A 23,691-nucleotide genomic window follows, 5' to 3' on the forward strand; every position below is an offset into this window, starting at 1 on the left:
AGGCAGAATTGTTTGAACCTGGGAGGCAGAGATTGCAGTGAGCTGAGATTGCACCACTGCATTCCAGCCTGGCAACAAGAGCGAGACTCTGTTGAGACGGAGGCATGCTCTGTTAGGTGTTTAAGACCAGCAATTTTTCTGTTTTTGAGATGGAGTCTTGCTCTGTCAGTTCCAGACCAGCATGACCAATGTGGTAAAACGCCGTCTCTACTAAAAATACAAAAAGTGGTGGCAGGAGAATTGCTTGAACCTAGGAGGTGGCGGTTGTGGTGAGCCAAAATCATGTCACTGTATTCCAGCCTGGGCAACAAGAGCAAGACTCTGTCTCAAAACAAAGAAAAAGAAAAAGAAAAAAAAATTGCCCAGTGCAGTGGCCCACGTCCGTAATCTCAGCACTTTGGGAAGCCGATGCTGGTGGATCACGAGGTCAGGAGATTGGGATCATCCTGGCCAACATGAAAAAATTAGCCGGGCATGGTGGCCTGTGCCTGCAGTCCTAGCTACTTGGGAGGCTGCCACCACAGCCAGCTAATTTTTGTATTTTTAGGAGAGACAGGATTTCACCATTTTGGTCAGGCTGGTCTTGAACTCCTGACCTCAAGCAATCCACCTATTCAGCCTCCCAACATTCTGGGATTATAGGCATGAGCCACTGCGCCTGGCCAGTTTGTATTTTCTTATAATTAAGTGAACTTTTATAAGGTTCATTTTGAACTTTATTGAATAGTTATTGAACTGTTTCAGATTTTGAAATGCAGACTTCTTCGTTCAGCATTGTTTGTTATCTATTACTTCATAACAAACCACTCCACAACGTAGAGGCTTAAAGCAGTGATTTATTTATTTTTTTTCTGAATCTGTGGGTCAGCAGTTGGGGCAGTTGGGATTGCCTGGCTGGGCCGTTCTCCCGGTCTCACTTGTGACCCTTCATGTGACTGCTTTCTGCCTGCACCCCAGGCTTGCTGGCAGGGCCATAAAGGCTTCACTCAGGTGGCTGCACGTCGGTTTTTCTTACATAGCCTCCACGTGGCATGTTTAGCAGCATAGCTGGACTTCCTTACAGCATGGCAGCTGACTTCCAAGAGAAGAAGAAGTGGAAGCTGCTAGTCCTCACAGCTCCTAGAACATCACTTGGAAACAGTAAGTCCCAAGGCCTGTGCAAGTTTAGGGGAGAGTAAATGGCCTCTACCTTTTGATAAGAGCAGCAGCTTGTAGGTGCAGGCAGGCCATTGATTATTTTGGGAGCACCATGGAGACTAGCTACCAAAGAAACCTTCCCAGCACCTGAGGATTAAGCCTTCCCTCAAAGGAGGCGTCCAGCAGAACAACTGCCTCTCCCAGTGACAGCTCATTCTGCCTTGGCCCCTGAATTACTGCAGCCCACACACTGTGCCTTAATGATTTTAGTCCATTTCCTGTTATCAAGCTGGTTCTAAATCTCTAACTCCAGGCAGAAGCTCTGACTAATTGGAAGACAAATATGTATAAGAACTGTTGGAATTTTCCTGCGTCGTTTTTACAGGGACAGACATCTTACTTGGATATTGTCTGGTGGCCATCTTTTGACTTACTGCTTAAACTCTACATGGAGGCAGTGCCAGCTAGTGTTGTGAGGACGGTCTCAGCAGGTAGACTATAGTAGGACTCTTCAGGTCAGATGGCAGCCTGGGGACACTTATTACCCTGCTGTCTGAGACCTGTTGTAACAACTGTGAAGGAATGTAAAAGGTGGGACTTCTGAGCAGGGAATAGGATAGGGAGGAGTTTCTCTGTATTTCCAGACCCCAAGAGAGTCTGAGAGGTTGTGGGTCATGGAAGAGAAGGATTACTCTCCAGTGCAATCCTGGCAGGCTTCTGAGTCCAGAAGTGCCCATCCCAAAGGAAACCAGGCCACTAATGGGCACCTCGGGCTATCTAGTGTATACCCTAAGGCAAGGAAAGCCTTGCGTATACTTGTCTAAAGGAATTCACTTAATTCTCTGGAGTGAGCTCATACCTTCAGTGTTGGTGTTAGCACCCTGAGTTAAAATCCTGTCATTGCCTGGCTTACAGCCAGACCCCATTTGTGCCCTCTATAGTGATGTCTGCTTGCAAGGCCCTGTTCTGCATGCTTCATGCGTGTGAACTCATTTGATCCTTACTCAACTACAGTGCCACTCTTTCCTGTTTACAGGCAAGGAAACTAAGGCACGCAGATGCTCATTGTTTTGCTCAGGATGTCATTTGGCTGATGTCAGAGCCTACACTCTTAGCCACATCTCTTACTGACTCCCATCGGTCAAAGCAAAAGACCCCCAGACACCCACTTTAATTCCTTAACACTTTATTTCTATGGGTGGGACTACTCTCTGTCTAAGGGAGACTGACGGATACAAAAATAGCTATGCCTTGGGATGGTGGGCGATAGTGATAATGGCATCTCCAAACACTCCAGCCATCCTCCTGAAGGAAAGTTCAGGAAGATTTAGCACCCACTGAAGGAGAAGATAGTCAGGGGTCCTGGCACCTCTGTATCAGTACCTACAGGGGCAGTGTGGAGGTATGCTTACTGGAACTGGATGCATTTCTGGACATTTGCTTACTTGACCTGCTAAGAATTAAACACCTATCCCCTATTTTGCATTTAACATAGTTTTAAGGAAAAGTAGTACATGTCTCTGGTTTGTAGTTTAGAAACGGTTGGTATAGAGCTAAACCATTACTGAGGAGCTAAGGTGAAACTCAGGGACTAGGGAGTTTGAGAGAGCATCAGAACTGGGAAGCCACATTGGGATTTATCAGAGAGGAGGGCCTGGGCTGAACAACCAATCAGCTAGAATCAAGGGGCAAAAAGATAGCGCCAACTGTGTTCCCCAGGAGAGCAAGAGAGGACAAAGATGCCAGCATGCCTCTGATTAATGAAGATACTTTCGTACCTTCAGCTTTTTTTCTTTTTCTTTTTGAGTCGGGGAGTTGCTCTGTCATGTAGGCTGCTGGAGGACAGTGGTGTGATGATAGCTTACTAAAGCCTCAAACTTCTGGGTTCAAGTGCTCTTCCCACCCCAACCTCCCAAGTACCTGGGAGGTATGCAACACAATGCCTACCTAATTTTTTAAAAACTTTTTTTTCCATAAAATATGTGACTCAAAGCTTGACTAATTATATTTAAAATTTTTTGGCTGAGCATGGTGGCTCTCACACCTGTAATCCCAGCAGTTTGTGAGGCTGAGATCCACTTTGGGTGGATCACCTGAGATTAGGAGTTCAAGACCAGTCTGATTAGCATGGTGAAACCTCGTCTCTACTAAAAATACAAAAATTAGTCAGGCGTGGTGGCATGAGCCTGTAATCCCAGCTACTCAGGAAGCCAAGGCAAGAAAATGGCTTGAACCCGGGAGGCAGAGGTTGCAGTGAGCCGAGATCGCATTACTGCACTCCAGCCCAGGTGACAGAGTGCGACTCCATCTCAAAAAAAAAAAAAAAACTTTTTTTGTAGAGACAGGGTCTCACTGTGTTGTCTAGTCTTGTCTCAAACTCCTGGCCTCAAGCAGTCCTCCCTCCTTGGCCTCCCAGAGTGCTGGGATTGATTGTAGGCGTGAGCTGCTGGGCCTGGCTGCTTCAGCCTTTTTTTTTCTTTTGAGATGGAGTCTTGCACTGTCACCAGGGCTTAAGGGCAATGGCGCCGTCTGGGTTCACTGAAACCCATCCATCTTGGGGTCATACTATTCTCCTGCCTCAGCCTCCTGAGTAGCTGGGATTACAGGTGCCCAACACCATACCCAGCTAATTTTTGTATTTTTAGTAGAGACGGGGTTTTGCCATGTTGGTCTCAAACTCCTGACCTCATGATCTGCCCACCTTGGCCTCCCAAAGTGCTGGGATTACAGGCTTGAGCCACTGTGTCCGGCCTGCTTCAGCCTTTCTAAGAGACCTCACAAGCCTAGGATCAGGTTTTTCCACCAAATCTGAATACATCTTCTGTTATGCCTATTAATCAAGGACAATTACTGCCCCCAGCATTCAGTACTTAATCTTAGAGCTGAGGAGAGCATGGTTTGTACAAGATGTGGCTGGGCGCAGTGGCTAATGCCTGTAATCCCAGCACTTCAGGAGGCCAACGTGGGTGGATCACTTGGATTCACGAGTTTGAAACCAGTCTGGCCAAGACGGTGAAACCTCGTCTCTACTAAAAATACAAAAATTAGTTAGGTGTGATGGTGTGTACCTGTACTCCCAGCTATTTGGGAGGCTGAGGCATGGTAATTGCTTGAACCCAAGAGGTGGAGGTTGCGGTGAGCCGAGATCACGTCACTGCATTCCAGCCTGGGCGACAGAGTGAGATTCCATCTGAAAAAAAAAAAAAAGAAAAGAAAAAGATTTGAACAGGTGATGTACTAACTATTGATGTCTGCTAGAAAGACCTGAGTTATGCTGTGTGCAGCTGGTTCAGAATGAGGGTCGAGTGTCATTTTTTACCATTAGGTGGTGCTCCTTTGCTCCACTCTAAATATGTGACCATCGGCTAGGCTCGGTGGCTCACGCCTGTAATTCCAGCACTCTGGGAGGCCGAGACGGGCAGATCACCTGAGATCAGGAGTTTGAGGCCAACATGGCAAAACCCCATCTCTACTGAAAATACAAAAATTAGCTGGATATGGTGTTGGGCACCTGTAATCTCAGCTACTCGGGAGGCTGAGGCAGGAGAATTGCTTGAACCCTGGAGGCAGAGGTTGTAGTGATCCGAAATCATGCTATTGCAGTCCAGCCTGAGCAACAAGAGCGAAACTGTCTGAAAAAAAAAATGTGTCACCTTCAAGACTCTTGCCTCATTACTTAGTAAACATACTTGTTCATAAGCCTACTTTTAAATTCTAATGGTTTGGTTTTCAGTAGCCATATTATGCATATATTAAGGCACTGAGAGCTAAGTACTTTACAAACACTGTCTAGTTCTTGTGACATTTCCTTCAGTTTACCTGTGGAGAAAGTAAAGTGCAGGGCAAGTCAAAGGAATGATGTGGGGAGAGCAAGCTTGCATGCTTCCTTTTTTACTTTTAAATTTAAGCTGGATAAGGGGGCCATTGACATTTGTTCTGTTATTCATTTTAATATTAAAAACATTTTATATATAAAAATAAAGTTTTGAATTACCTAAATCATAGTTAGTAGTTGCTAGGACAACTGGATAACCACATACAAAATACTGAGGTTGAGCCTCAACTTCACACCCTATACAAAAATTAACTCAAAATAAAAAACACCAGCCAGGCATGGTGGCATGTGCCTGTAGTTCTGCCTAAGTGACAGTCTGAGGGTGGAGTATCACTTGAGCCCAGGAGTTTGAGATTACAGTGAGCACTGACTGTACCAATGTGCTCCAGCCTGGATGACAGAGTGACTCTGTCTCTAAAAAAAATTTTTTTTAAACTGAAAATGGGTCAAAAATCTAAATTTACAAGATAAAACTATAAATATAAGAAAGCAGAGGCATACATCTTCATGACCTTGGATTAGGTAATGGTTTCTTAGATATGATACCAAAAAAGCACAAGCTACAAAAAACGTGGATAAATTTGACTTCATCAAAATAAAAAACTTATACATCATAGGACACTGCCAAAAAATAGAAACACAACCCGTGGAATGGGAGAAAATATTTTCAAATCATATATGAGGGTTTAATATCCAGAATACATAAAGAACTCCTATAACTCAACAACACTTAAAAAAAAAAAAAGGTAACTAAAAAATAGGCAAAGTAGTTGAATAAACATATCTCCAGAGAAGAGATACAAATGGCCAAAAAGCACATGAAAAGATGTTCAACATCACTAGTCATTAGGGGAGGGGATGGCAAATAAAAAACACAATGATATGCCACTTCATTCCCATTATAATGGCTGTGATTTAAAAAAAGATAGACAATAATAAATGCTGACAAAGATGTAGAGAAATTGGAATTGTCTCTCTTTTTTTTTTTTTTTTGAGATGGAGTCTCGCTCTGTCATCCAGGCTAGAGTGCAGTGGCACAATCTCAGCTCACTACAGCCTCCACCTCCTGGCTTCCAGTGATTTTCCTGCCCCAGCCTCCCGAGTAGCTGGGACTACAGGCACACAACACCACATCTGGCAAATTTTCGTATTTTTAGTAGAGACAGGGTTTTATCATTTTATCATGTTGGCCAGGCTGGTCTCGAACTCCTGACCTCAGGTGGTGCACCTGTCTTGGCTCCCCAAAGTGCTGGGATTACAAGCATGAGCCACCGCACCTGGCAGAGAAATTGGAATTCTCATACATTGCTGGAGAGAATGTGAAATGGTACAGCTGCTATAGAAAACAGTATGACAAATCCTCAAAAAGTTGAATGTAGAGTTACCATATGACCTAGAAGTTCCACTCTTTTTTTTTTTTTTGGAGACGGAGTTTCACTCTTGTTACCCAGGCTGGAGTGCAATGGCACGATCTCGGCTCACCGCAACCTCCGCCTCCTGGGTTCAAGCAATTCTCCTGCCTCAGCCTCCTGAGTAGCTGGGATTACAGGCACGCGCCACCATGCCCAGCTAATTTTTTGTATTTTTAGTAGAGACGGGGTTTCACCATGTTGACCAGGATGGTCTCGATCTCTTGACCTCGTGATCCACCCGCCTCGGCCTCCCAAAGTGCTGGGATTACAGGCGTGAGCCACCGTGCCCGGCCGAAGTTCCACTCTTAGGTATATACCCAAGAGAAAAGAAAACATGTCCACACAAACACATATACACAAATGTTTATAGCATCATTATAACATCATAAGTAGCCAACAGCGGAAACAACTCAAATGTCTACCAGCTGATAAATGGATAAACAGAATGTAGAATATCCATACAATGGAATATCCTGTGGCCATATGAAGGAATGAAGGGCTGATACATGCTAAAACATGTATGAAGCTTAAAAACATTACATAAATGAAATGAAGCAGTCACAAAGGATGACATGTTGCATTTTTATGAAAGTCCAGAGAATAGGCAGATCTATAGAGACAGTGTATTAGTTTCCCATGGCTGCCATAACAAGTTACCATAAGGTTGGAGGCTCCTAACTCTGGGTCCGTGGCTCTGCCCTCACTTTCTTAAAGGGCAGCACATGTTTGAGGCTGACTAGTTTGAGGCAGCCTATTCCTGCCTCTACAGTTTTGGGAGTTCTTTGATTTTGTCTAGTCTGTAAACTTTATACTCCAAGCTGGCAGTGTTTCTGCTGGTAGAACATTCTCAAAATCCTTGTGGAACTTCTGCATGTATGTTAGAATTCATAGCATTAGATGAGGTTTCTCTACAGATCTTTCCTAATTTTGTCTCTCTTCCTCACTTCTGTGAGATGATTGAGGGGATTCATGAGTCCCATGTTTAATCTCTTTGGCACTAGAGACATTTGCAAGACATGCCACACCCTTGGCATTTTCTGCAGAACATACTTTCCTAACAGTGAATCTCCTAGTTTTAGCATTTCGGTTTTTTCCAATCTAAATAGCCTGAGAATTTCCCAAATCATGAAGTATAGGTTCCTTTCTGCCTAACAGTTCTTCCTTCAATTTATCTTTTTTTTTTTTTTTGAGACGAAGTCTCACTCTATTGCCCAGGCTGGAGTACAGTGGCATGATCTCAGCTCACTGCAACCTCCGCCTCCCGAGTTCAAGTGATTCTCCTGCCTCAGCCTCCCAGGTGGCTGGGAGTACAGGCGCCCACCACCACACCTAGCTAATTTTTGTATTTTTAGCAGAGACAGGGTTTTACCATGTTGGCCAGGCTGTTTTCGAACTCCTGACCTCAAGTGATCCGGCCACCTTGGCTTCTAAAGTGCTGGGATTACAGGCCTGAGCCATTGCACCTGGCCTCCTCTTGCATTTTACTATAAGCAGCAAGAAAAAACCAAGCTGAGTTTTTTATTTTTTTTTTTCCTTAAGCTAAATCCTCCCTCTGTCATCCAGGCTGGAGTGCAGTAGCGTGATCTCAGGTAACTGCAACCTCTACCTCCTGGGTTTAAGCGATTCTCCTGCCTCAGCCTTCCAAGTAGCTGGAATTACAGGCACCCACCACCACGCCTGGCTAATTTTTGTATTTTTAGTAAAGATGGGGTTTTACTATATTGGTCTTGAACTCCTGACCTCAGGTGATCGGGCCACCTCAGCCTCCCAAAGTGCTGTGATTACAGGTATAAGTCACCGCGCTTGGCACAAGCTGAGTCTTGAATGCCTTGATTGGAAGTCTGCTCAGCTAAATGTGCAAGCTCATCGCTTATGATTCTGCCTTCCACACAGCTATGGGACACAATCCAGCTAAGCATTTTGCCATTATATAACAAAGATCACCTTTGCTGTAGTTTCCAGTAACATGTTCTTTGTTTCCTCTGTATCCTTAGAATCACCTTTAATGTTCGTGTTTCTACCAACATTCTGTTTTTGATAGTATATGTATTCTTAAAGATAACACAGACTTTCTGTAGCAAGTTCCTCATTTCCTTTAAGGCAGAGTCTGGGTGACAGAGTCTTTAACATCCACATTTCTACACACAGCCTGTTCAAAAACACTTAGGCCTTTTTTGTCATGCTTCTCACAATTCTACCAGCCTCTCTTTATTATCCAGTTCCAAAGCGACTGCCACATATTTAGGCACCCCACTCCTGGTGACAAAATTTGTATGTTTCCTGTGGCTGCTGTAAGAAGTTACTACAAACTTGATGGCTTAAAAGAACAGAAATCTAATCTCACAGTTCTCAAGGCCAGAAGTTCAAAGTCAGTACCATGGGCAAAAATCACAGTGGCAGCAGGGAGGCTGTAGGACAGTAACCTATTCCTGGCATCTTTCAGCTTTTGGTCACTGCTGGTACTCTTTGGCTTGCGGCTGTATCATTCCAGTTTTCAAGGCCAGCATTACAAGGTAAATAAATTCTCTCAGTGTTCCATCTTCATATTGCCTTCTCTGTGTATGTGAACTTTCCTTCTGCTTCCCTCTTATGAGAATACATGCAGTTGCACTTAGGGCCCACCTGCATAACCCAGGATAACCCTCCACCTCAAGATCTTTAACTTAATCATATCTGCAAAGACCCTTTTCCCATATAAGGGAACATTTACAGGTTCCAGGGAATAGGACCTGATTTCTTTAAGGACTGTTATTTAGCCTGCCACAGATAGGAAGTTGATTAGTGATTTCCAAGGGCCAAGGGTGCTGTGGATGAAATGGAATTTTCATTTGGAGTGATGAAAATGTTCCAAAATTGGGCCGTGCATGGTGATTCACACCTGTAATCCCAACACTTCGGAGGCTGAGGCTGGCAGATCACTTGAGGTCAGGAGTTTGAGACCAGCCTGGCCAACATGGTGAAATCCTGCCTCTACTAGAAATACAAAAGCTGGGCATGGTGGTGCATACTTGTAGTCCCAGCTACTTGCGAGGGTGAGGCAGGAGAATCACTTGAACCCAGGAGGCAGAGTTTGCAGTAATTCAAGATGGCATCACTGCAGTCCAGACTGGGTGACAGAGTGAGACTCCGCCTAAAAAAAAAAAAAAAGAAAAAAAATGTTCTAAAATTGATTTTGGTAATGCTGCACAATTCTGAATATAGTACCAAAAACCATTGAATGGCATGCTTTAAATGGGTGAATTGTATCTCAGCCAACCTATTACATATATTTTTAATAAAACTAGTGAAAATGATGGATAACAGATCTGTTTTTCCTTGGCGGCCAGGTCAGGGCAGCGTGATTTCCTTGGGTGGGGGACACTGCTAGGGCTGCCTCATCCCTGCTTGGTTTCTGATGATGTGTCCTGTGGGCTGGGACCAAAGTCCCAGGGGGCTGTGGATACTGGCATGAAAGCACTGTTTTTGGAATTTGATGGTATTTTAAAATCTATTAGGAAAACTGAGACATGAAAGCATAGAGGTGTCATATTTCTGTAACCCAGAGTCAGCAGTTACTGTGGTTTGGTGACTTTTCCCTTGGCTGTCTCTGTGTTCCTCCTGAAGTACTGAGGGCACATCCTCACCCTCAGAGTTGTGTCTCTGCTGAGCGTCTCCATACTGGTCTTTGCTAGGGCCCCACATAACCATCACATGGAGTCACTATTGTCATCAATGGGAAGGCCTCCTTCAAGTTTCAACACTTTTTTCCTAATAGTTGACTTCTTTGAGTCAGGATCCAAACATGGGTCTTTTCTCCCTTCGGCCCCTCCTGGCCTGGTGAAGGAGCAGCCCAGATGTCCTGCGGCCCTCCCCATGGGCTCTGATGCCTCCCAAGCTCCTGATTCATCCTGCCTGCCCCTTCCTTCTTGTGAACTGGGTGCTAAATCAAAGAGCAGAGGGTGCCGTGGTCTCTTAGCAAGAATACATCCAGAGTGTTGCCTTACATTTGTATTTCTGGGTGTCTTGATATTCCCAAAAGACCATAGTTTGGAGGTTTGGAGAGCAACAACAGCCTGACCCTTGTAAAGCTCCTATTACCATCCGGTGGTTCCGTCATTTAATTAGGAATTGCAGACTAGTTCTGGCTTTTCTCCCACATTTATTACATGGAGGGTTTTTTGGTCAAGAAAGGTTTTCTTTTGTCAGCCATGGCTAGATGATTGTTTGAAACCCTATGTGTTCAAGACCTCCAGGAATGCTGTTTTTCTGAGCTTTCCAGTCCAAGGAGTCCCCTCAGGGGCCACAGATAGGTTCTCTTTGAGTGGCATAAACAGTTTATATTACCACCAATAACAAAAGATAGATTGAAAATTTAAGATTACCTTGAAGTTCTGTTTGTCCTTAAAATTGACATTTCCTTAAAACTGACACGTTGAGGTTCCATTTGTCCTTCCATTGAGAATATTTTGTTGTTTCATTTTTTTAAGAAGCCTCTCAAAATATTTGTTTCCCCTATATGATTCTGCCACCAACTTGATATTCAGCTCATTTGTTTTAATTTATTTTCAAGTTTTAGGACTTGTACTTTTTCTTTTGATTTGGTCCACTTTTCATTTTAGAAAATTTTCTTTTCTTTTCTTTTTTGAGATGGAGTTTCACTCTTGTTACCTGCAATGGCGTGATCTCAGCTCACTGCAACCTCTGCTTCCTGGGTTCAAGCAGTACTCCTGCCTCAGCCTCCCAAGTAGCTGGGACTACAGGCATGTACCACCACGCACAGCTAATTTTTGTATTTTTAGTAGAGATGAGGTTTCACCATGTTGACCAGGACGGTCTAGATTTCTTGACCTTGTGATCCACCTGCCTCGGCCTCCCAAAGTGCTGGGATTATAGGCGTGAGCCACCGCGCCCGGCTAGAAAATTATTTTAGGCTGGCTATAGTGATATAGCGACTCACACCTGTAATCTCAGTACTTTTGGAGGTTGAGGACTGAGCAAAAGACAAACCTAGGCAACATAGCAAAACTGCATCTCTACAAAAAATACAAAAAATTAGCTCTGCATGGTGGCGCGTCCATGTAGTCCCAGCTGCTCAGGAGCTTGAGGTTGGGAGGCTCAGTTAAGCCCAGGAGGTTGAGATTGCAGTGAGCTGTGATGGTGCCACTGCACTCCAGCCTGGACGAGAGTAACACCCCGTCTCAAAATATTTATTTATTTATTTAAGAGAAAGAAAATAATTTACTGAGTTGCCCCTGAGTTGCCCAGGCTGATCTTGAACTCATGGGTGCAAGCAGTCCTCCTGTCTTATCCTTCCAAGTAGCTGGGATTACAGGATTGTGCCACTGTGCCTGGCTTTGACTTTTTTTTTTTTAGACTGAGTTTTTGCTCTTGTTGCCCAGGCTGGAGTGCAGTGGCGTGATCATGGCTCACTGCAACCTCTATCTCCCGAGTTCAAACAATTCTCCTGCCTCAGCCTCCCAAGTAGCTGGGACTACAGGCATCCGCCACCATGCTTGGCTAATTTTTTGGTAGTTTTAGTAGAGATCGAGTTTCATCATGTCGGCCAGGCTGGTCTTGAGCTCCTGTCCTCAGGTGATCCTCCTGTCTTGGCCTCCTGAAGTACTGGGATTACAGGTGTGAGCCACTGTGCGCGGCCTGATTTGGCTTTATCTTCTCAATAGTAAAAGATTTATGTGCTTCTCAAGTGAAAACCTATAACACTGTCAGTTTAGAGAGGGAACACTGTGGCTTTAGAGAGGGAACATTTCCAGCCCAGTTCCTGATACGTGTTGGGTTGTTGATTTTCAATTTTGGTATATCTTTCCAGTGTTTCTGTTGGCAGATGTAAGCAAATAGGTGTGTTTAGATTCCCCGCGTCTTATATAAAAGGTGTATGTCATTGCAGTGTATGTGGCATGGAGTGTTTTTCTCTCCTGTCTCCTTCCTTATGTTCACTCCACAATGTTTTGTGAGGCCCTTGTACAAGATTTTCACATGTCAAGCAAGTGTGGAAATTCCATGAAGCTTTTAACTTTTTGAGATGGGGTCTCACTCTGTCGCCCAGGCTGGAATGCAGTGGAGTGGTCACAACTCATTGCAGTATTGACCTCCCAGGCTCACGCCTCAGCCTCCCACTCTGGGACCAAAGACGTGTGCCACCACACCAGGCTAATGTTTTTATTTTGTTCGTAGAGATGGGGTCTCACTGTGTTGCCCAGGCTGGTCTTAAACTCCTGGCCTCAAGACCCTCCTGCCTTGACTTTCCAAAGTGTTGGAATAATAGATGCGAGCCTCCATGATTGGCCTCTATGAAGCTTTTTAATATTTCTGTTTTCTCATAAGTAAACTGGGTGTGTTAGTAGTACCTGCCTTTGGGTGGTTGGGAGAAATCAAGGCAATAATGCATGTGAATTTTCGACTCCTGTGCCTGGCACCATGAAGTGCCAAGTGCTAGCTGTTACTGTCACAGTGTTCATTGTTTATGGTTTGTAATACTCAGCCTTAGGTGCAGCTGGACACATATATTTTGATAGCCAGCAGGGGAGCTGGAGCAGACTGAGTGAAGATAAGGGAGGTTCCCAACTCCTTAACTCTTTTTCTGCAGCAGTTCTAGGGAAGTTGGTGTGCTTTGGAGCAGAAAGGCACATAATAATCTCTATCTGGATTGGGGTGGGGGTGGGTGGTGAGGAGTCAGGAGTAAAAGAGCCCAGCCAGGGGGATCAGAGACACAGTTTCAGATCCAGGGCTTTTTCCCCTGGAAAGAAGCTGTTGTGGCCGAGCCACAGTGTTCAGCCCCTAGCTGTTCCTAGATAAACCTATCTTTGGAGGAAGGTAGGAAGCATCATTGCCCATAAGACAGCTCCTTGGCTGGCAGCGTGACAGCTTCCTGTGCCTGTTTCTCACATCAGGCGTCCCCTCCCTCCCTGCTGCCCACCAAACTTCCTTACACTAGTCTCAAGAGCCACAGTAGAGTTGCAACAGATGGCAGTGGCTGTCCCTACTGTGGATCAGGAGTGGTGCTGGGCACTGCAGGGTGGTGATGCCCGCCCACTGGGTTCCAGGTGCTAGGCTGACAGCGGGTCTTGCTCAGCCCTGGTTTTATGCAGAAGGGCTTTGGGGACATGCTCCTGAGCCTTGTTTAAGTGTCTTATGTCTAAGTAGAAGTATCTTGTTGCTTTTGAAACCTACTTCCCCTTGTTTTACCTTTTATGGATGTGGAGAAAACTCAACAAATTTATTTAAGGTATCGCAGACCTAAGAAATGGTCCAGGGCCTTAGGAGTTGTGAGATGTCGACCTGGCTAGCCCCCGGGCCCGCCTACCCTCATACCTGCTCACCTCGCTTCTGTTCCTGAGTTCCTCAGGTTCCCACACCTCCATTGCCCCCATCCTCATACCACTGTCCTTCAGGGACAGGCTGCCTATGGGCCCCCTTCACACGCACATCGTCTTTCCTATTAGAAATCTGTGGGGGCAGCCGGAAACTGGGTGTGTTGACAGAACCGCCTTGGTGTCCTTTTGCTCTGGCCAGGCCTCACTGGTTATTCCAGCTTCTCCTGTCCCCTGGGCCTTTCCTCTTTATGTTGTCCCATGCTAATTCCCTGAGCCGAAAAAAAGAAGTGGGGTAGAGTTTGGAGATAGATGTGGGATGATAAAGACTTCGGAAGTGTCCTTGCAGTTTTACACTCATCTGAGACCACTTTTCATCATCTTTCCCTCTTCCCTGCTGTCTTCAGAGTGTAGCGGATGGATTCTGAGTGTCACAGTGACTCAGGAGGAAGGTTGGGTGAGCAGAGCAAGAAGCCGGGGCTTTGTCCCTTCCAGGCTGCCCTGTCAGAAGGATGTGCACTTCAGCAGAGGGCAAGGATGCTTCTCTGAAATAAGACTTTACCTCAGACATCCCAGTACTGATCAAAAGACTAACTCACAGTAGTGATTTGCCTGGAAGACCGGAGAGTGAGTGTCCTTGGGGCCAAAGAGGACAATGGGTGGAAGGCAGGCCCTGCCAGGCAATGCCAGAAACACAGGAGCCTGCACAGAGGAGGGTGCCTCAGCAGGCAGTGGCCTTCATCTCACCTGTGAGTGGCTTCCACATGCTCCCTTGCCCGTGCATAAACAGAGATGAACATAAATTCTCCTGGAAAGCACAGCCAGGGGATTTCCATCCAGATTTGCAGCAGATACTGAGGCAGCAACAGGCTGGGCTGAGAAATGAAAACCTTCTGTACAGATAGTGCAAAGACACAATGGCCCCCCCACGGCTACGTCTGACAGGCCTTGTGCCCTCAGGCCAGCGCTTTGTTCCCCCAACCTGCCTGTCCCCTTTATGACGAAAAGAGGGCACTTGAGATGGCTCCCAGCTCTCTCAGCTGAGTGCCTTTAGGTCAGGGGAGAGAAGTGGCCGTTGGAGGCTCTCTGTCCCCCTCTTGTTTCTTTGTGCCTGTTATTGGCCAGCCTAACTGAGCACTGATGGCTCTCTTCCGAGAGGTGGATTCCAGAGGAGGCCAAGCATCTGAGTCTGCCTTGCAGGGTGGACTTCAGCTCGACGCCAACAGGCAGGGGGGCGGGAACGCGGAGTCCGATGGCTACACTTCTTCATCTGGGATTAAACTGCTTCCTGTTTTTACTTTTAGGACGAATACCTTTCTCTCGTGGCCAGGCTCATTATCCATTTTCGAGACATTCGTAAGTAAGATTTCGCATTCCTGGGTTGTTGAAATTGCTGTGAGAGGCCAGCCCTGCTGCTGCCTTGGTGGAGCTTTCTGGGCAGGCCATGGCGCCTGAGTCAGAAGGTCTGTGTCACCTCACTTGCTTCTGGGAAGTTCTTCATTGCCTTGCATTTGATTCCAGATCCCCCATCCTCCCAGAGCCTTGGCCTCAAAAATGCTGATTCTGACATAATGGAAATGCTGTCCTCAAAGTGGTCTAAACGGGGTTGCTTTTTCACTTGCCCACTTAATCTCCCTTTTCATAGGGCTGTTGTTTTTACTTCTGGGAAGTTCTTAAATAAGCAGTTTACCCTGGAACAGAAACTCTCTTCCCTAAAAGTTGATTTCATTGACCCATGGAGGCCAGAGACACTTAGACATATGTTCCCTCCAGACTAGAAGCTTCTGAGGAAGACCTCCTGAGTCTGCACCCTGGCTCCCTGCTGTGGTGAGGGCCCCTTCACCTCACATTGTGCCTCCTCTGATTCAGAGGGCCCAGTGTGGTTGTCAGCGAGGCAGTGGCCCCTGCTTTGCAGAAGTGAGTTGTCATCACATCCTAGGGCCAGGGTCTTGGTGCTTGCATGTGTTATGTGGAAGCATGTGGACACCCAGTATTCCTGGATGGCCACAGCTTTTGAAGGAAACTGGGGCCAGCAGCTGCTGGCTTTCAGCCAACAATGGCTCCTGCCCACTGCCACTGCATAACCACTGGAGGCAGGCTACTCTTGACACAGGCCTGTCCTTGGAGCACGTGCCTGGTGAGTCTCATTGCCATTCCCCGGTGGGTTAGGGACAGGCAGCTGTACCTTCAGTGTCTGTTGCTGGGACAAAGGGAGACATTGAGCACCCCAGAGCCTGGTAGGTTTTCCTTCTTTCCACACTAACTTTTCACCAGAATGACCAGCAAGGTGAATTTCACTGATCTCACTTTCTCTGTGGTGTTGGGAAGGCGTTGGGATGTGCAGGAGGAGAATGAGCAGCCCAGATTATCTAGCCCAGATGCACTGGCAAAGATTCCCCATGTTCTGCTTCCGGGGACAGTGGCCTGATTGGCGCACGCAGTCCTGGGGGGCCCACGGGCTCATGGGGAGGGGCCGAGCAGGAGGCCCAGGCCCCCATGGCTGCTACGGAAGTTCTTCATTGGGCACTGGGGTCAGCTGGACTGGTTTCCAGCTGGTCATGGACAGCCTCGGTTTCCTCATCTGGGTAAGAGAGACACTGCCTCACCAGAGTCGGCTGCAAAGGGTGGCAGTGTTGGGTCTCAACACCACTCCAGCCCCGCTGGGGTTCCTATAGTGTTCTTATTATTTATTTGTTCAGGGCTGAGCTGAGACTGTAGACCTGGAAGAAAGGAAAGCCATAGTAGACCTAGAGTCCCCAACCCCAGAGTGCCTCAGCCTTGGGGGCAGTTCCCTAAGGTCCCAGGTTGACCCTGGAGCTACTCTGTACCCTCTTCCCACAGGTCCCTTGTGGGGCCAGTGCTGCCAAGAATAGAAACTCTTTCCATGGTAGGGGGGTAGTACTAGGAGCTCCATAGTGATTGAGACTTGGGCAAATGTCTACAGAACTGACCTACCCATGGAAATAATGTGGTTATATAAAACTTTGTTTACTTTGTTTTTTTTGTTTGTGTTTTCATATAGATAACAAGAAATCTCAAGCTTCCGTCAGTGGTAAGAATTTTCCCTTTTGAGTTAAAGTTCCTCCCAACTTTGGATTTGAGGTGGCAAGAATGACATAGTGCATGCCTCATGTGCCTGGGTTAACCTGTCACTAGAGGAGAATGCTTGCGGAGAGAACTCTGGAGGGAGGAGGCTGACCAGCTGTGCCCTGACCCCTCCAGCCTTCGTCTTCCTGCAGACTGTGAAGTCACATGATGCCTCCCCATCCTGTTTGACACAAATGCTGCCTTTGCCTAGCAAAAAGATAAACACTCACAAAGCTATTAAGACATTATCTGAAAGTGTTGAGCTCTCTCTCTGGTAGAGAACTATTATGCTGTTTTCTGTATAGTAATATGTAGTAGCATTTCTGAGAAAATGCTGTGAATTCAGTTTTTTAAGTTACAAAGTTTCTTTGTAAATTTAGAAATCTGGCTGGATGCTGTGGCTCATGCCTGTAATCCCAACACTTTGGGAGGCTGAGGCGGGCAGCTCACTTGAGGTCAGGAGTTTGAGACCAGCCTGGCCAACATGGTAAAACCCCATCTCTACTAAAAATACAAAAAAGAGCTGGATGTGGTGGCATGCGCTTGTAGTCCCAGCTACTTAGGAGGCTGAAGCACGAGAATCGCTTGAACCTGGGAGGTGGAGGTTGCAGTGAGCAGAGATCGCGCTACTGCACTCCAGCCTGAAAAAAAAAATAGTTTAGAAATCCGTATTTTTAAATTTCAGGGTTTATCACATAAGGGGAATTCTGTCAATTCAGCCTTGGTCTCTGCTGACTAAGCTGCCAGGGAAGGGGTTTAACAGATCCAGACTGGCTGACTGCATTCTGCCATCGGGAAGGGAGTGCACTGGCCTCACAGGCCAAACACTGTCTGCCCTGCCCTAGGCAGTAGAGCTGTAAATGCCAGCTGTCCTTGACTGTGTGGGTCTTACCACTCAGCCAGTACAGGAATTCTTGGCCAGCTGGGGCTGAGTAGCATCAAGGGCATGTGGCCAGAACATCTGGGGCCCTTGGCATTAGAGCATGGGATCCTGGGCACCACCCAGTTGTATGACATGGTGGTCCTGCCAGGCCAGACCTGTCTGTGTACCCAGCAAAGGCGCTGGCCTTTGCTATTAAGTCCATACTGTTGTGACAATGGCATCCTTGTCCTTGGTTGTGGCATTGCTCACTGAGTTGCTGACCTTGTGGGCTTGGCACCTTTCTCCTCAGTGCTCTGTGGACCCCTCAGCTGTTCTGGCATGGTGGCCCTGCACACAGGGGCCCAGGCTCAGTTGGACTCTGCAACAGCAGGAGTGGAGCTGTGTATGCCTATGGACCTGCGCCATTCCTGGGATAGCATCCCCTGGCCACTGTGTTTTCGCTTGCTCTGTAGAAAGGCCCATCGTACTTTATATGCTCACCTAGCAGGAGGCCTGGACAGCCAGGAGGGGCAGGGGTTGCCACCTGCCCTCAAGGCCTCAGCCCACCTTTAGTGCACCTGCAGGCATCAGAGAGGTCATTTGTCTCTTAACATTAGGACCCTGGTCCAGGCCAGGCTAGAGGTGTGGGACATGCTCCTTGTTCTTGAGGAGCTCACTGTCTGACAGCATTGACCAACACACCTGGCATTCTTGTCACTCGCATTTGGGAGTCTCCAGAAGTCTAGTCTCTTACTGCTTGGGGCCGTGAAGGGATTGAGGCTGTAGGTAGGAGAGATCTGTGCTCTGTGAGCCTCACACCCTTTGAGCCATGGTCAGTCCAGTAGGTCCTTTCCTGAGAAGCTCTGCCCTTGTGTTCCCACAGATCCTATGAACGCACTCCAGAGCCTGACTGGCGGACCTGCCGCGGGAGCCGCCGGAATTGGCATGCCTCCTCGGGGCCCGGGACAGTCTCTGGGCGGGATGGGTGGCCTTAGTGCCATGGGACAGCCAATGTCTCTCTCGGGGCAGCCGCCCCCTGGGACCTCGGGGATGGCCCCTCACAACATGGCTGTCGTGTCTACGGCAACTCCACAGAGTGAGTACCACGCTTCCTGGAGGATTTGCCACTTTCTTGCAAGCAACAATACATTTTATTCCTGTGCTTATCATGGTATCAAGAAAAGCATGAAGAAGCTCCAAATTGCTTTTTTTTTTTTTTTTTTTTTTTTTTAAATCTTTGTTGTATGTGGAGAGAAAAGGCTTCCAGTCTTCTTTGAGCTCCCAGAAGGGCCAAGTGATCCTGGGCCCTCCTCCTAGCCCTGGGCAAGAGGGTGGGGTGGGGATGGCCGGACACTCCATACAAGGGTTTGTGTTTTGTGGCTAATATAGATACAGTGTGTTTCCTGGGGTTCTCAGCCACAAGGCAGGGCTGAGTGTGAGCACCCACAATTCCACTGTTTGTCTGAGCTCTGGGCACCATCTCTTCTAGTCTGCCCTTGCCCCTGCGTCACCCTGGGCATGGCTTGTAGCCATATCATCCTCAGGCTCCCCTCCTGTGAAGGACATATTGTGTCCTCTCCACGTGGCTATCCTGGTGGGGAACTGGGCTGTGATCAGATGTTATAGGTGAACCAAAGCTGCTCTCAAGGGGGGGCAAAGAACCTCCCTCCTCTTTCCAGGACCTGTCTTTTGAGATGGGGTCCTGCTCTGTGGGCCAGGCTTCAGTGCAATGACACAGTCACAGCTCACTGTAGCCTCGACATCCTGGGTTTATGTGATCCTTACTCCGCGGCCTCCCAAGTAGCTGGGACTACAGGCTCACAGCCCTGCGCTCCGCTAGTATTTTGTATTTTTTGTGGAGATGGGACTTTACCATGTGGCCCAGGCTGGTCTTGAACTCCTGGGCTTAAGCGATCTACCCATCTTGGCCTCCCAAAGTGTGCCCGCCCTCGGGACCTATCTTATTGTATCTTTGAGTCCCATCAACATTTCTTGGAGTGTGCTGTGCCCACTGCAAAGTGCTTTAGTGTTTTTTTCCCTTTTATGTAACCTTTCATTTTTAAAATAGTTTAGGAGTCACAGGAAGTTGTGGAATAGCACAGAGAGTTCCTGCATGCCCTTTACCGAGCTCTCCCCAATAATAATACCTTACATAGAACATTGTCAAAACCAAGAAATTAATATTGGGGCGGTGCAATCATCTCAGAGTCTTAACTTGGATTTCATCAGTTGTTTGGTTTTTTTGAGATGGAGTTTCACTCTTGTTGCCCACTGGAGTACAATGGTGTGATACTGGCTCATTGCAACCTCTGCCTCCTGGGTTCAAGTGGTTCTCCTGCATCAGCCTCCTTGAGTACCTGAAACTGAGCGCCTGCCATTACACCCAACTTATTTTGTGTTTTTAGTAGAGATGGGGTTTCACTATGTTGGCCAGGCTGGTCTTGAACTCCTCACCTCAGGTGATGCACCCACCTTGGCCTCCCAAAGTGCTGGGATTACAGGCATGAGCCATCACGCCTGGCCAACTTCATCAGTTTTCATGCTCATTCTTGGGCTGCACATACATGTATATGTAGGTCTGTGTAGGTCTGATTTTTATCACAGGTCAAATCAAGTAACCATCACCACAATTGGCATTCAGAGCCATTCCATTACCACCAACCAGCTCTTGTGTTACCTCGTGGAAATCATGCCCTCCCTCCAGCCCTAAGCCCTGACAATTGCTGATTTGTCTTGTATCTCTGTAGTTCTGTGCCTTTGTGAACGTTGTGTAAATGGAATTGTACCATATGTGACTTTTCGAGATTGGCTTTTTAAACTCAGTCTGATACACTTGAGATCCACCCGGGTTTTATCAGTAATTCATTCCTTTTCATCACTAAGTAGTATTCTGTGGAACAGATTTTCCACAGTTTGCTTATTCATTCACCCTTGAAGGATATTTGGATTGTTTGCTGATTTTGGCTTCTCTCACACAAATAAAGCTGCTGTGGATATCTGTGTACAAGCTTTGGTGCTTCAGCATATTTTCGTCACACACCCCTCATGATAACCCTATGAAGAGGGCAGCATCACCCCCTCTGCTTTGTCAGCACAGCAGCTAATGAGAACCAGAGTTGTACCCCAGGCCAAGAACTGGGATGGAAGCTGCTGCCTAACCCCATCCTCACACTCCTATCCCATCCTGTGTCGCGTTTCCTCTTCTCTGAGGCCACAGACATCCTAATTTCTACCCACTCCTGCTCTAGAGTCTTTCTCCATCGCCAGCCACTGTCCCTTATCATACTTTAATTCCCCTCTTACTTCCTGTTGTCTAAGTTTCAGCACATGCTGGTTTCCCCATCCTAGAATAATCCACCTGGTTCTTCATCCCAAGCTTTCATTCACCTCTCTTGTCTTAGCACATCGGATATGTATACCAGCTGGGCTTAGGGAGGACCCACAGAAGTGCTTGCTCTTGTTCCTTGTCACGTTCTACTCTTGTGTACTGGGTCCATTTATTTTTATCATGAGCTAATATTTGACAATAAGAAATTGTTTTTCAATGTATGAGTTTAGAATGCTCACATGAGTTGCCTTGTCATTCCACTCCAGAGACTTTGTCTTAAACCAGTTCTTTGTGAGAAGTTCAGTGGTGAAGCTTGGTATCCTGCCCACATCCTCTCTAGTCCCACCTTGGCCCACATCCTGTTTTTAGCTTCCAAAGGGCCTGGTCTTCTGTGTGGCACTAGGTGAAACAGTGCATTCTCTACTTCCGCATCTTGCCATACCACTTTTGTCAGAGACGCTCTCTCACTGCCCTTCGCCACTTGCCTCCCTTGTCTCCGTGAAACAAGTGGTGTTGTCAACCCTGATGGGCATTTGATATCCCTCCCTGACACCTTTCCCAAAGACAACTGCATGATTAAGGCCCTTTCAGGTCTTCATCCAATGCCACCAAGAGGGCAGAGCCTATGTCAGGTTTTGCCAGGGGCTCTCAAAGGGCAGTCCAGGGGACATTGTGATAGTCTTCAGGTGACCTAGGTTAGTCTGAAAAGGCTGAAACTGCTGGCTGTTCCTATGGCTAGGGCTGCAGTGCAGCGTTGGTAGCAAAGCTTTTCAGTCTGCATTTTTGTTTCTCAATGAGTTTTATATCATGTGCATGTAAAGCCAACTGTAAAAATAATTTCTACTGCCAACTGTGTGATGGACTGGGTGCTGAGGACATGTCCTCCCCCTAGATAGCTAGGTCTTGGTTACGGTGCCCTTTGGATTGCTGTCCTGCAGCAGTGGGGGAGGCTTTGTCCTCCTGAGCCTTGGTTGTTGCAAGGTTGGGGAAAGTAAGCTTAGGATTCCTTTAGTCAGCCAGGATTTATGCTAGGTCTTATGTCACCCATCAGATGCCCCAGAAGCAGGTCCAGGTTGGAGGAACATGTCCCCAATATAAGGCCTGTGTCTGTTGTGCGTTAAGGTCAAGCAATAAGCACACAAAGATCACCAGGCATGAAGGGAAGGAGAGACACCATGAAGGAGAACAGGAATAATAGACAGATGTAGGCATGCTCAATGACCACACATACAGGAGCTGTTAGATACGGGCCATGGGGTATATAAAGAAAAAGTGGAGAGCTGGGCACAGTGGCTTGCAGCTACAGTCCTGGCTACTTGGGAGACTGAGGCAGAGCATTGCTTGAGGCCAGGAGTTTGAGGCTGTGGTGAGCTGTGATTGCATCACTGCACTCTAGCCTGGGGGACAGAGCGAGACTCCATCTCTGAAAAAATAGAAAACAAAAAAGAGTAGAATTTCAAATGAAAAAGCATCGTGAGCAGTGATAACAGATTTGAAATGGAACCAAATGAAAGCTGTAGAAATGAGAAATATAATTACTGAATAAAGAAAGTGGAGGAATAAACAGCCCATTAGATACAGCTGTAGAAAAAATTTGTGTAATAGAAACTGCATTTGAAGAAATTACCAAGAATGTAGCACAGAGAAGAGCACATGGAAAATGTGAAAGCAAGAGTAAGAAATGAGAATAAGATCAGAAATTCTAATCGGCATCCAAGCAGAGCCCCAAAAGGACCAAATGGGGAGAATGGAAGAAAACAGTATGTAAGGGAATAACTACTGAGAAAAGTCCAGCTGGCACCAAGCAAGTTAACCATCTCAACTGCTGTGAGACTGTAGAACACCAAAGTCCAGAAGAATAACTTAGAAATAGCCAGTTCCTGCAAAGGAGCAGTAAGTACACTCAGCAACGGAGTCAGAAAGATGATAGAATATTGTTAAAGCATTGAGAATAGAGCTGCCAGTCCCATTTGTATGCCCACAAGACTCTTTCAGGGATGCGAAAAGCAAGTCGTTTTTAGACAAACCTAGTCTTAGAGACCTTCACTAAAAGATTTTCCAAAGGATATATCCTTTTATTTCACCTTTTTCCAATAAGCCTTTTCGCATCCTAGATACATTCTTTTGTTTTAGCCTTTCTTCCCTCAGGTATAAAATGGGAAAAGAAGTGTTGAGCACAGATGATAGTAAATGTGTGTAAATCTAAACCAGTGATTCTCATCCAGGGTGATGTTGCACCACAGGGATATTTGACAATGTCTGGAGACATTTTGGGATGTCACTACTGTGGGGGTTCTGCTGGTGCATAATGGGTGGAGGCCAGAGAGGCTGCTAACCGTCTTACAAGTACAGGTCAGCCCCCACTACATAGAATCATCTGGGTCAAATGTCAGTAGTGAAAAGGTTGAAAATCTCTGGTGTAAATAAAAATTTACCTCTGGCCGGGCGCGGTGGCTCAAGCCTGTAATCCCAGCACTTTGGGAGGCCGAGGCGGGTGGATCACGAGGTCAAGAGATCGAGACCGTCCTGGTCAACATGGTGAAACCCCGTCTCTACTAAAAATACAAAAAATCAGCTGGGCATGGTGGCGCGTGCCTGTAATCCCAGCTGCTCAGGAGGCTGAGGCAGGAGAATTGCCTGAACCCAGGAGGCGGAGGTTGCGGTGAGCCGAGATCACGCCATTGCACTCCAGCCTGGGTAACAAGAGCGAAACTCCGTCTCAA

The 23,691-nt window shown here is 46.8% G+C and overlaps 1 protein-coding gene across 8 annotated transcripts in view; it reads left to right on the forward strand.

Annotated features, from left to right (window-relative positions):
• Positions 1-23,691, forward strand: part of MED15 (mediator complex subunit 15) — a 79,150-nt gene that overhangs the window by 30,839 nt on the left and 24,620 nt on the right. For 4 of the 8 annotated variants that reach the window (XM_032271395.1, XM_032271396.1, XM_032271400.1 and 1 more), the window contains exons 3-5: positions 14,996-15,047; positions 16,714-16,743; positions 18,524-18,736. In XM_032271395.1, the coding sequence (XP_032127286.1) occupies positions 14,996-15,047; positions 16,714-16,743; positions 18,524-18,736 (295 nt within the window). The remainder of the gene's footprint in view (positions 1-14,995; positions 15,048-16,713; positions 16,744-18,523; positions 18,737-23,691) is intronic. The other 4 variants (XM_032271397.1, XM_032271399.1, XM_032271398.1 and 1 more) reach the window with 1 other exon arrangement.

The sequence above is a fragment of the Sapajus apella genome, unplaced genomic scaffold (assembly GCF_009761245.1).
Source record: "Sapajus apella isolate SASKATOON/1434 unplaced genomic scaffold, GSC_monkey_1.0 scaffold231, whole genome shotgun sequence".
NCBI lineage: Eukaryota > Metazoa > Chordata > Mammalia > Primates > Cebidae > Sapajus > Sapajus apella.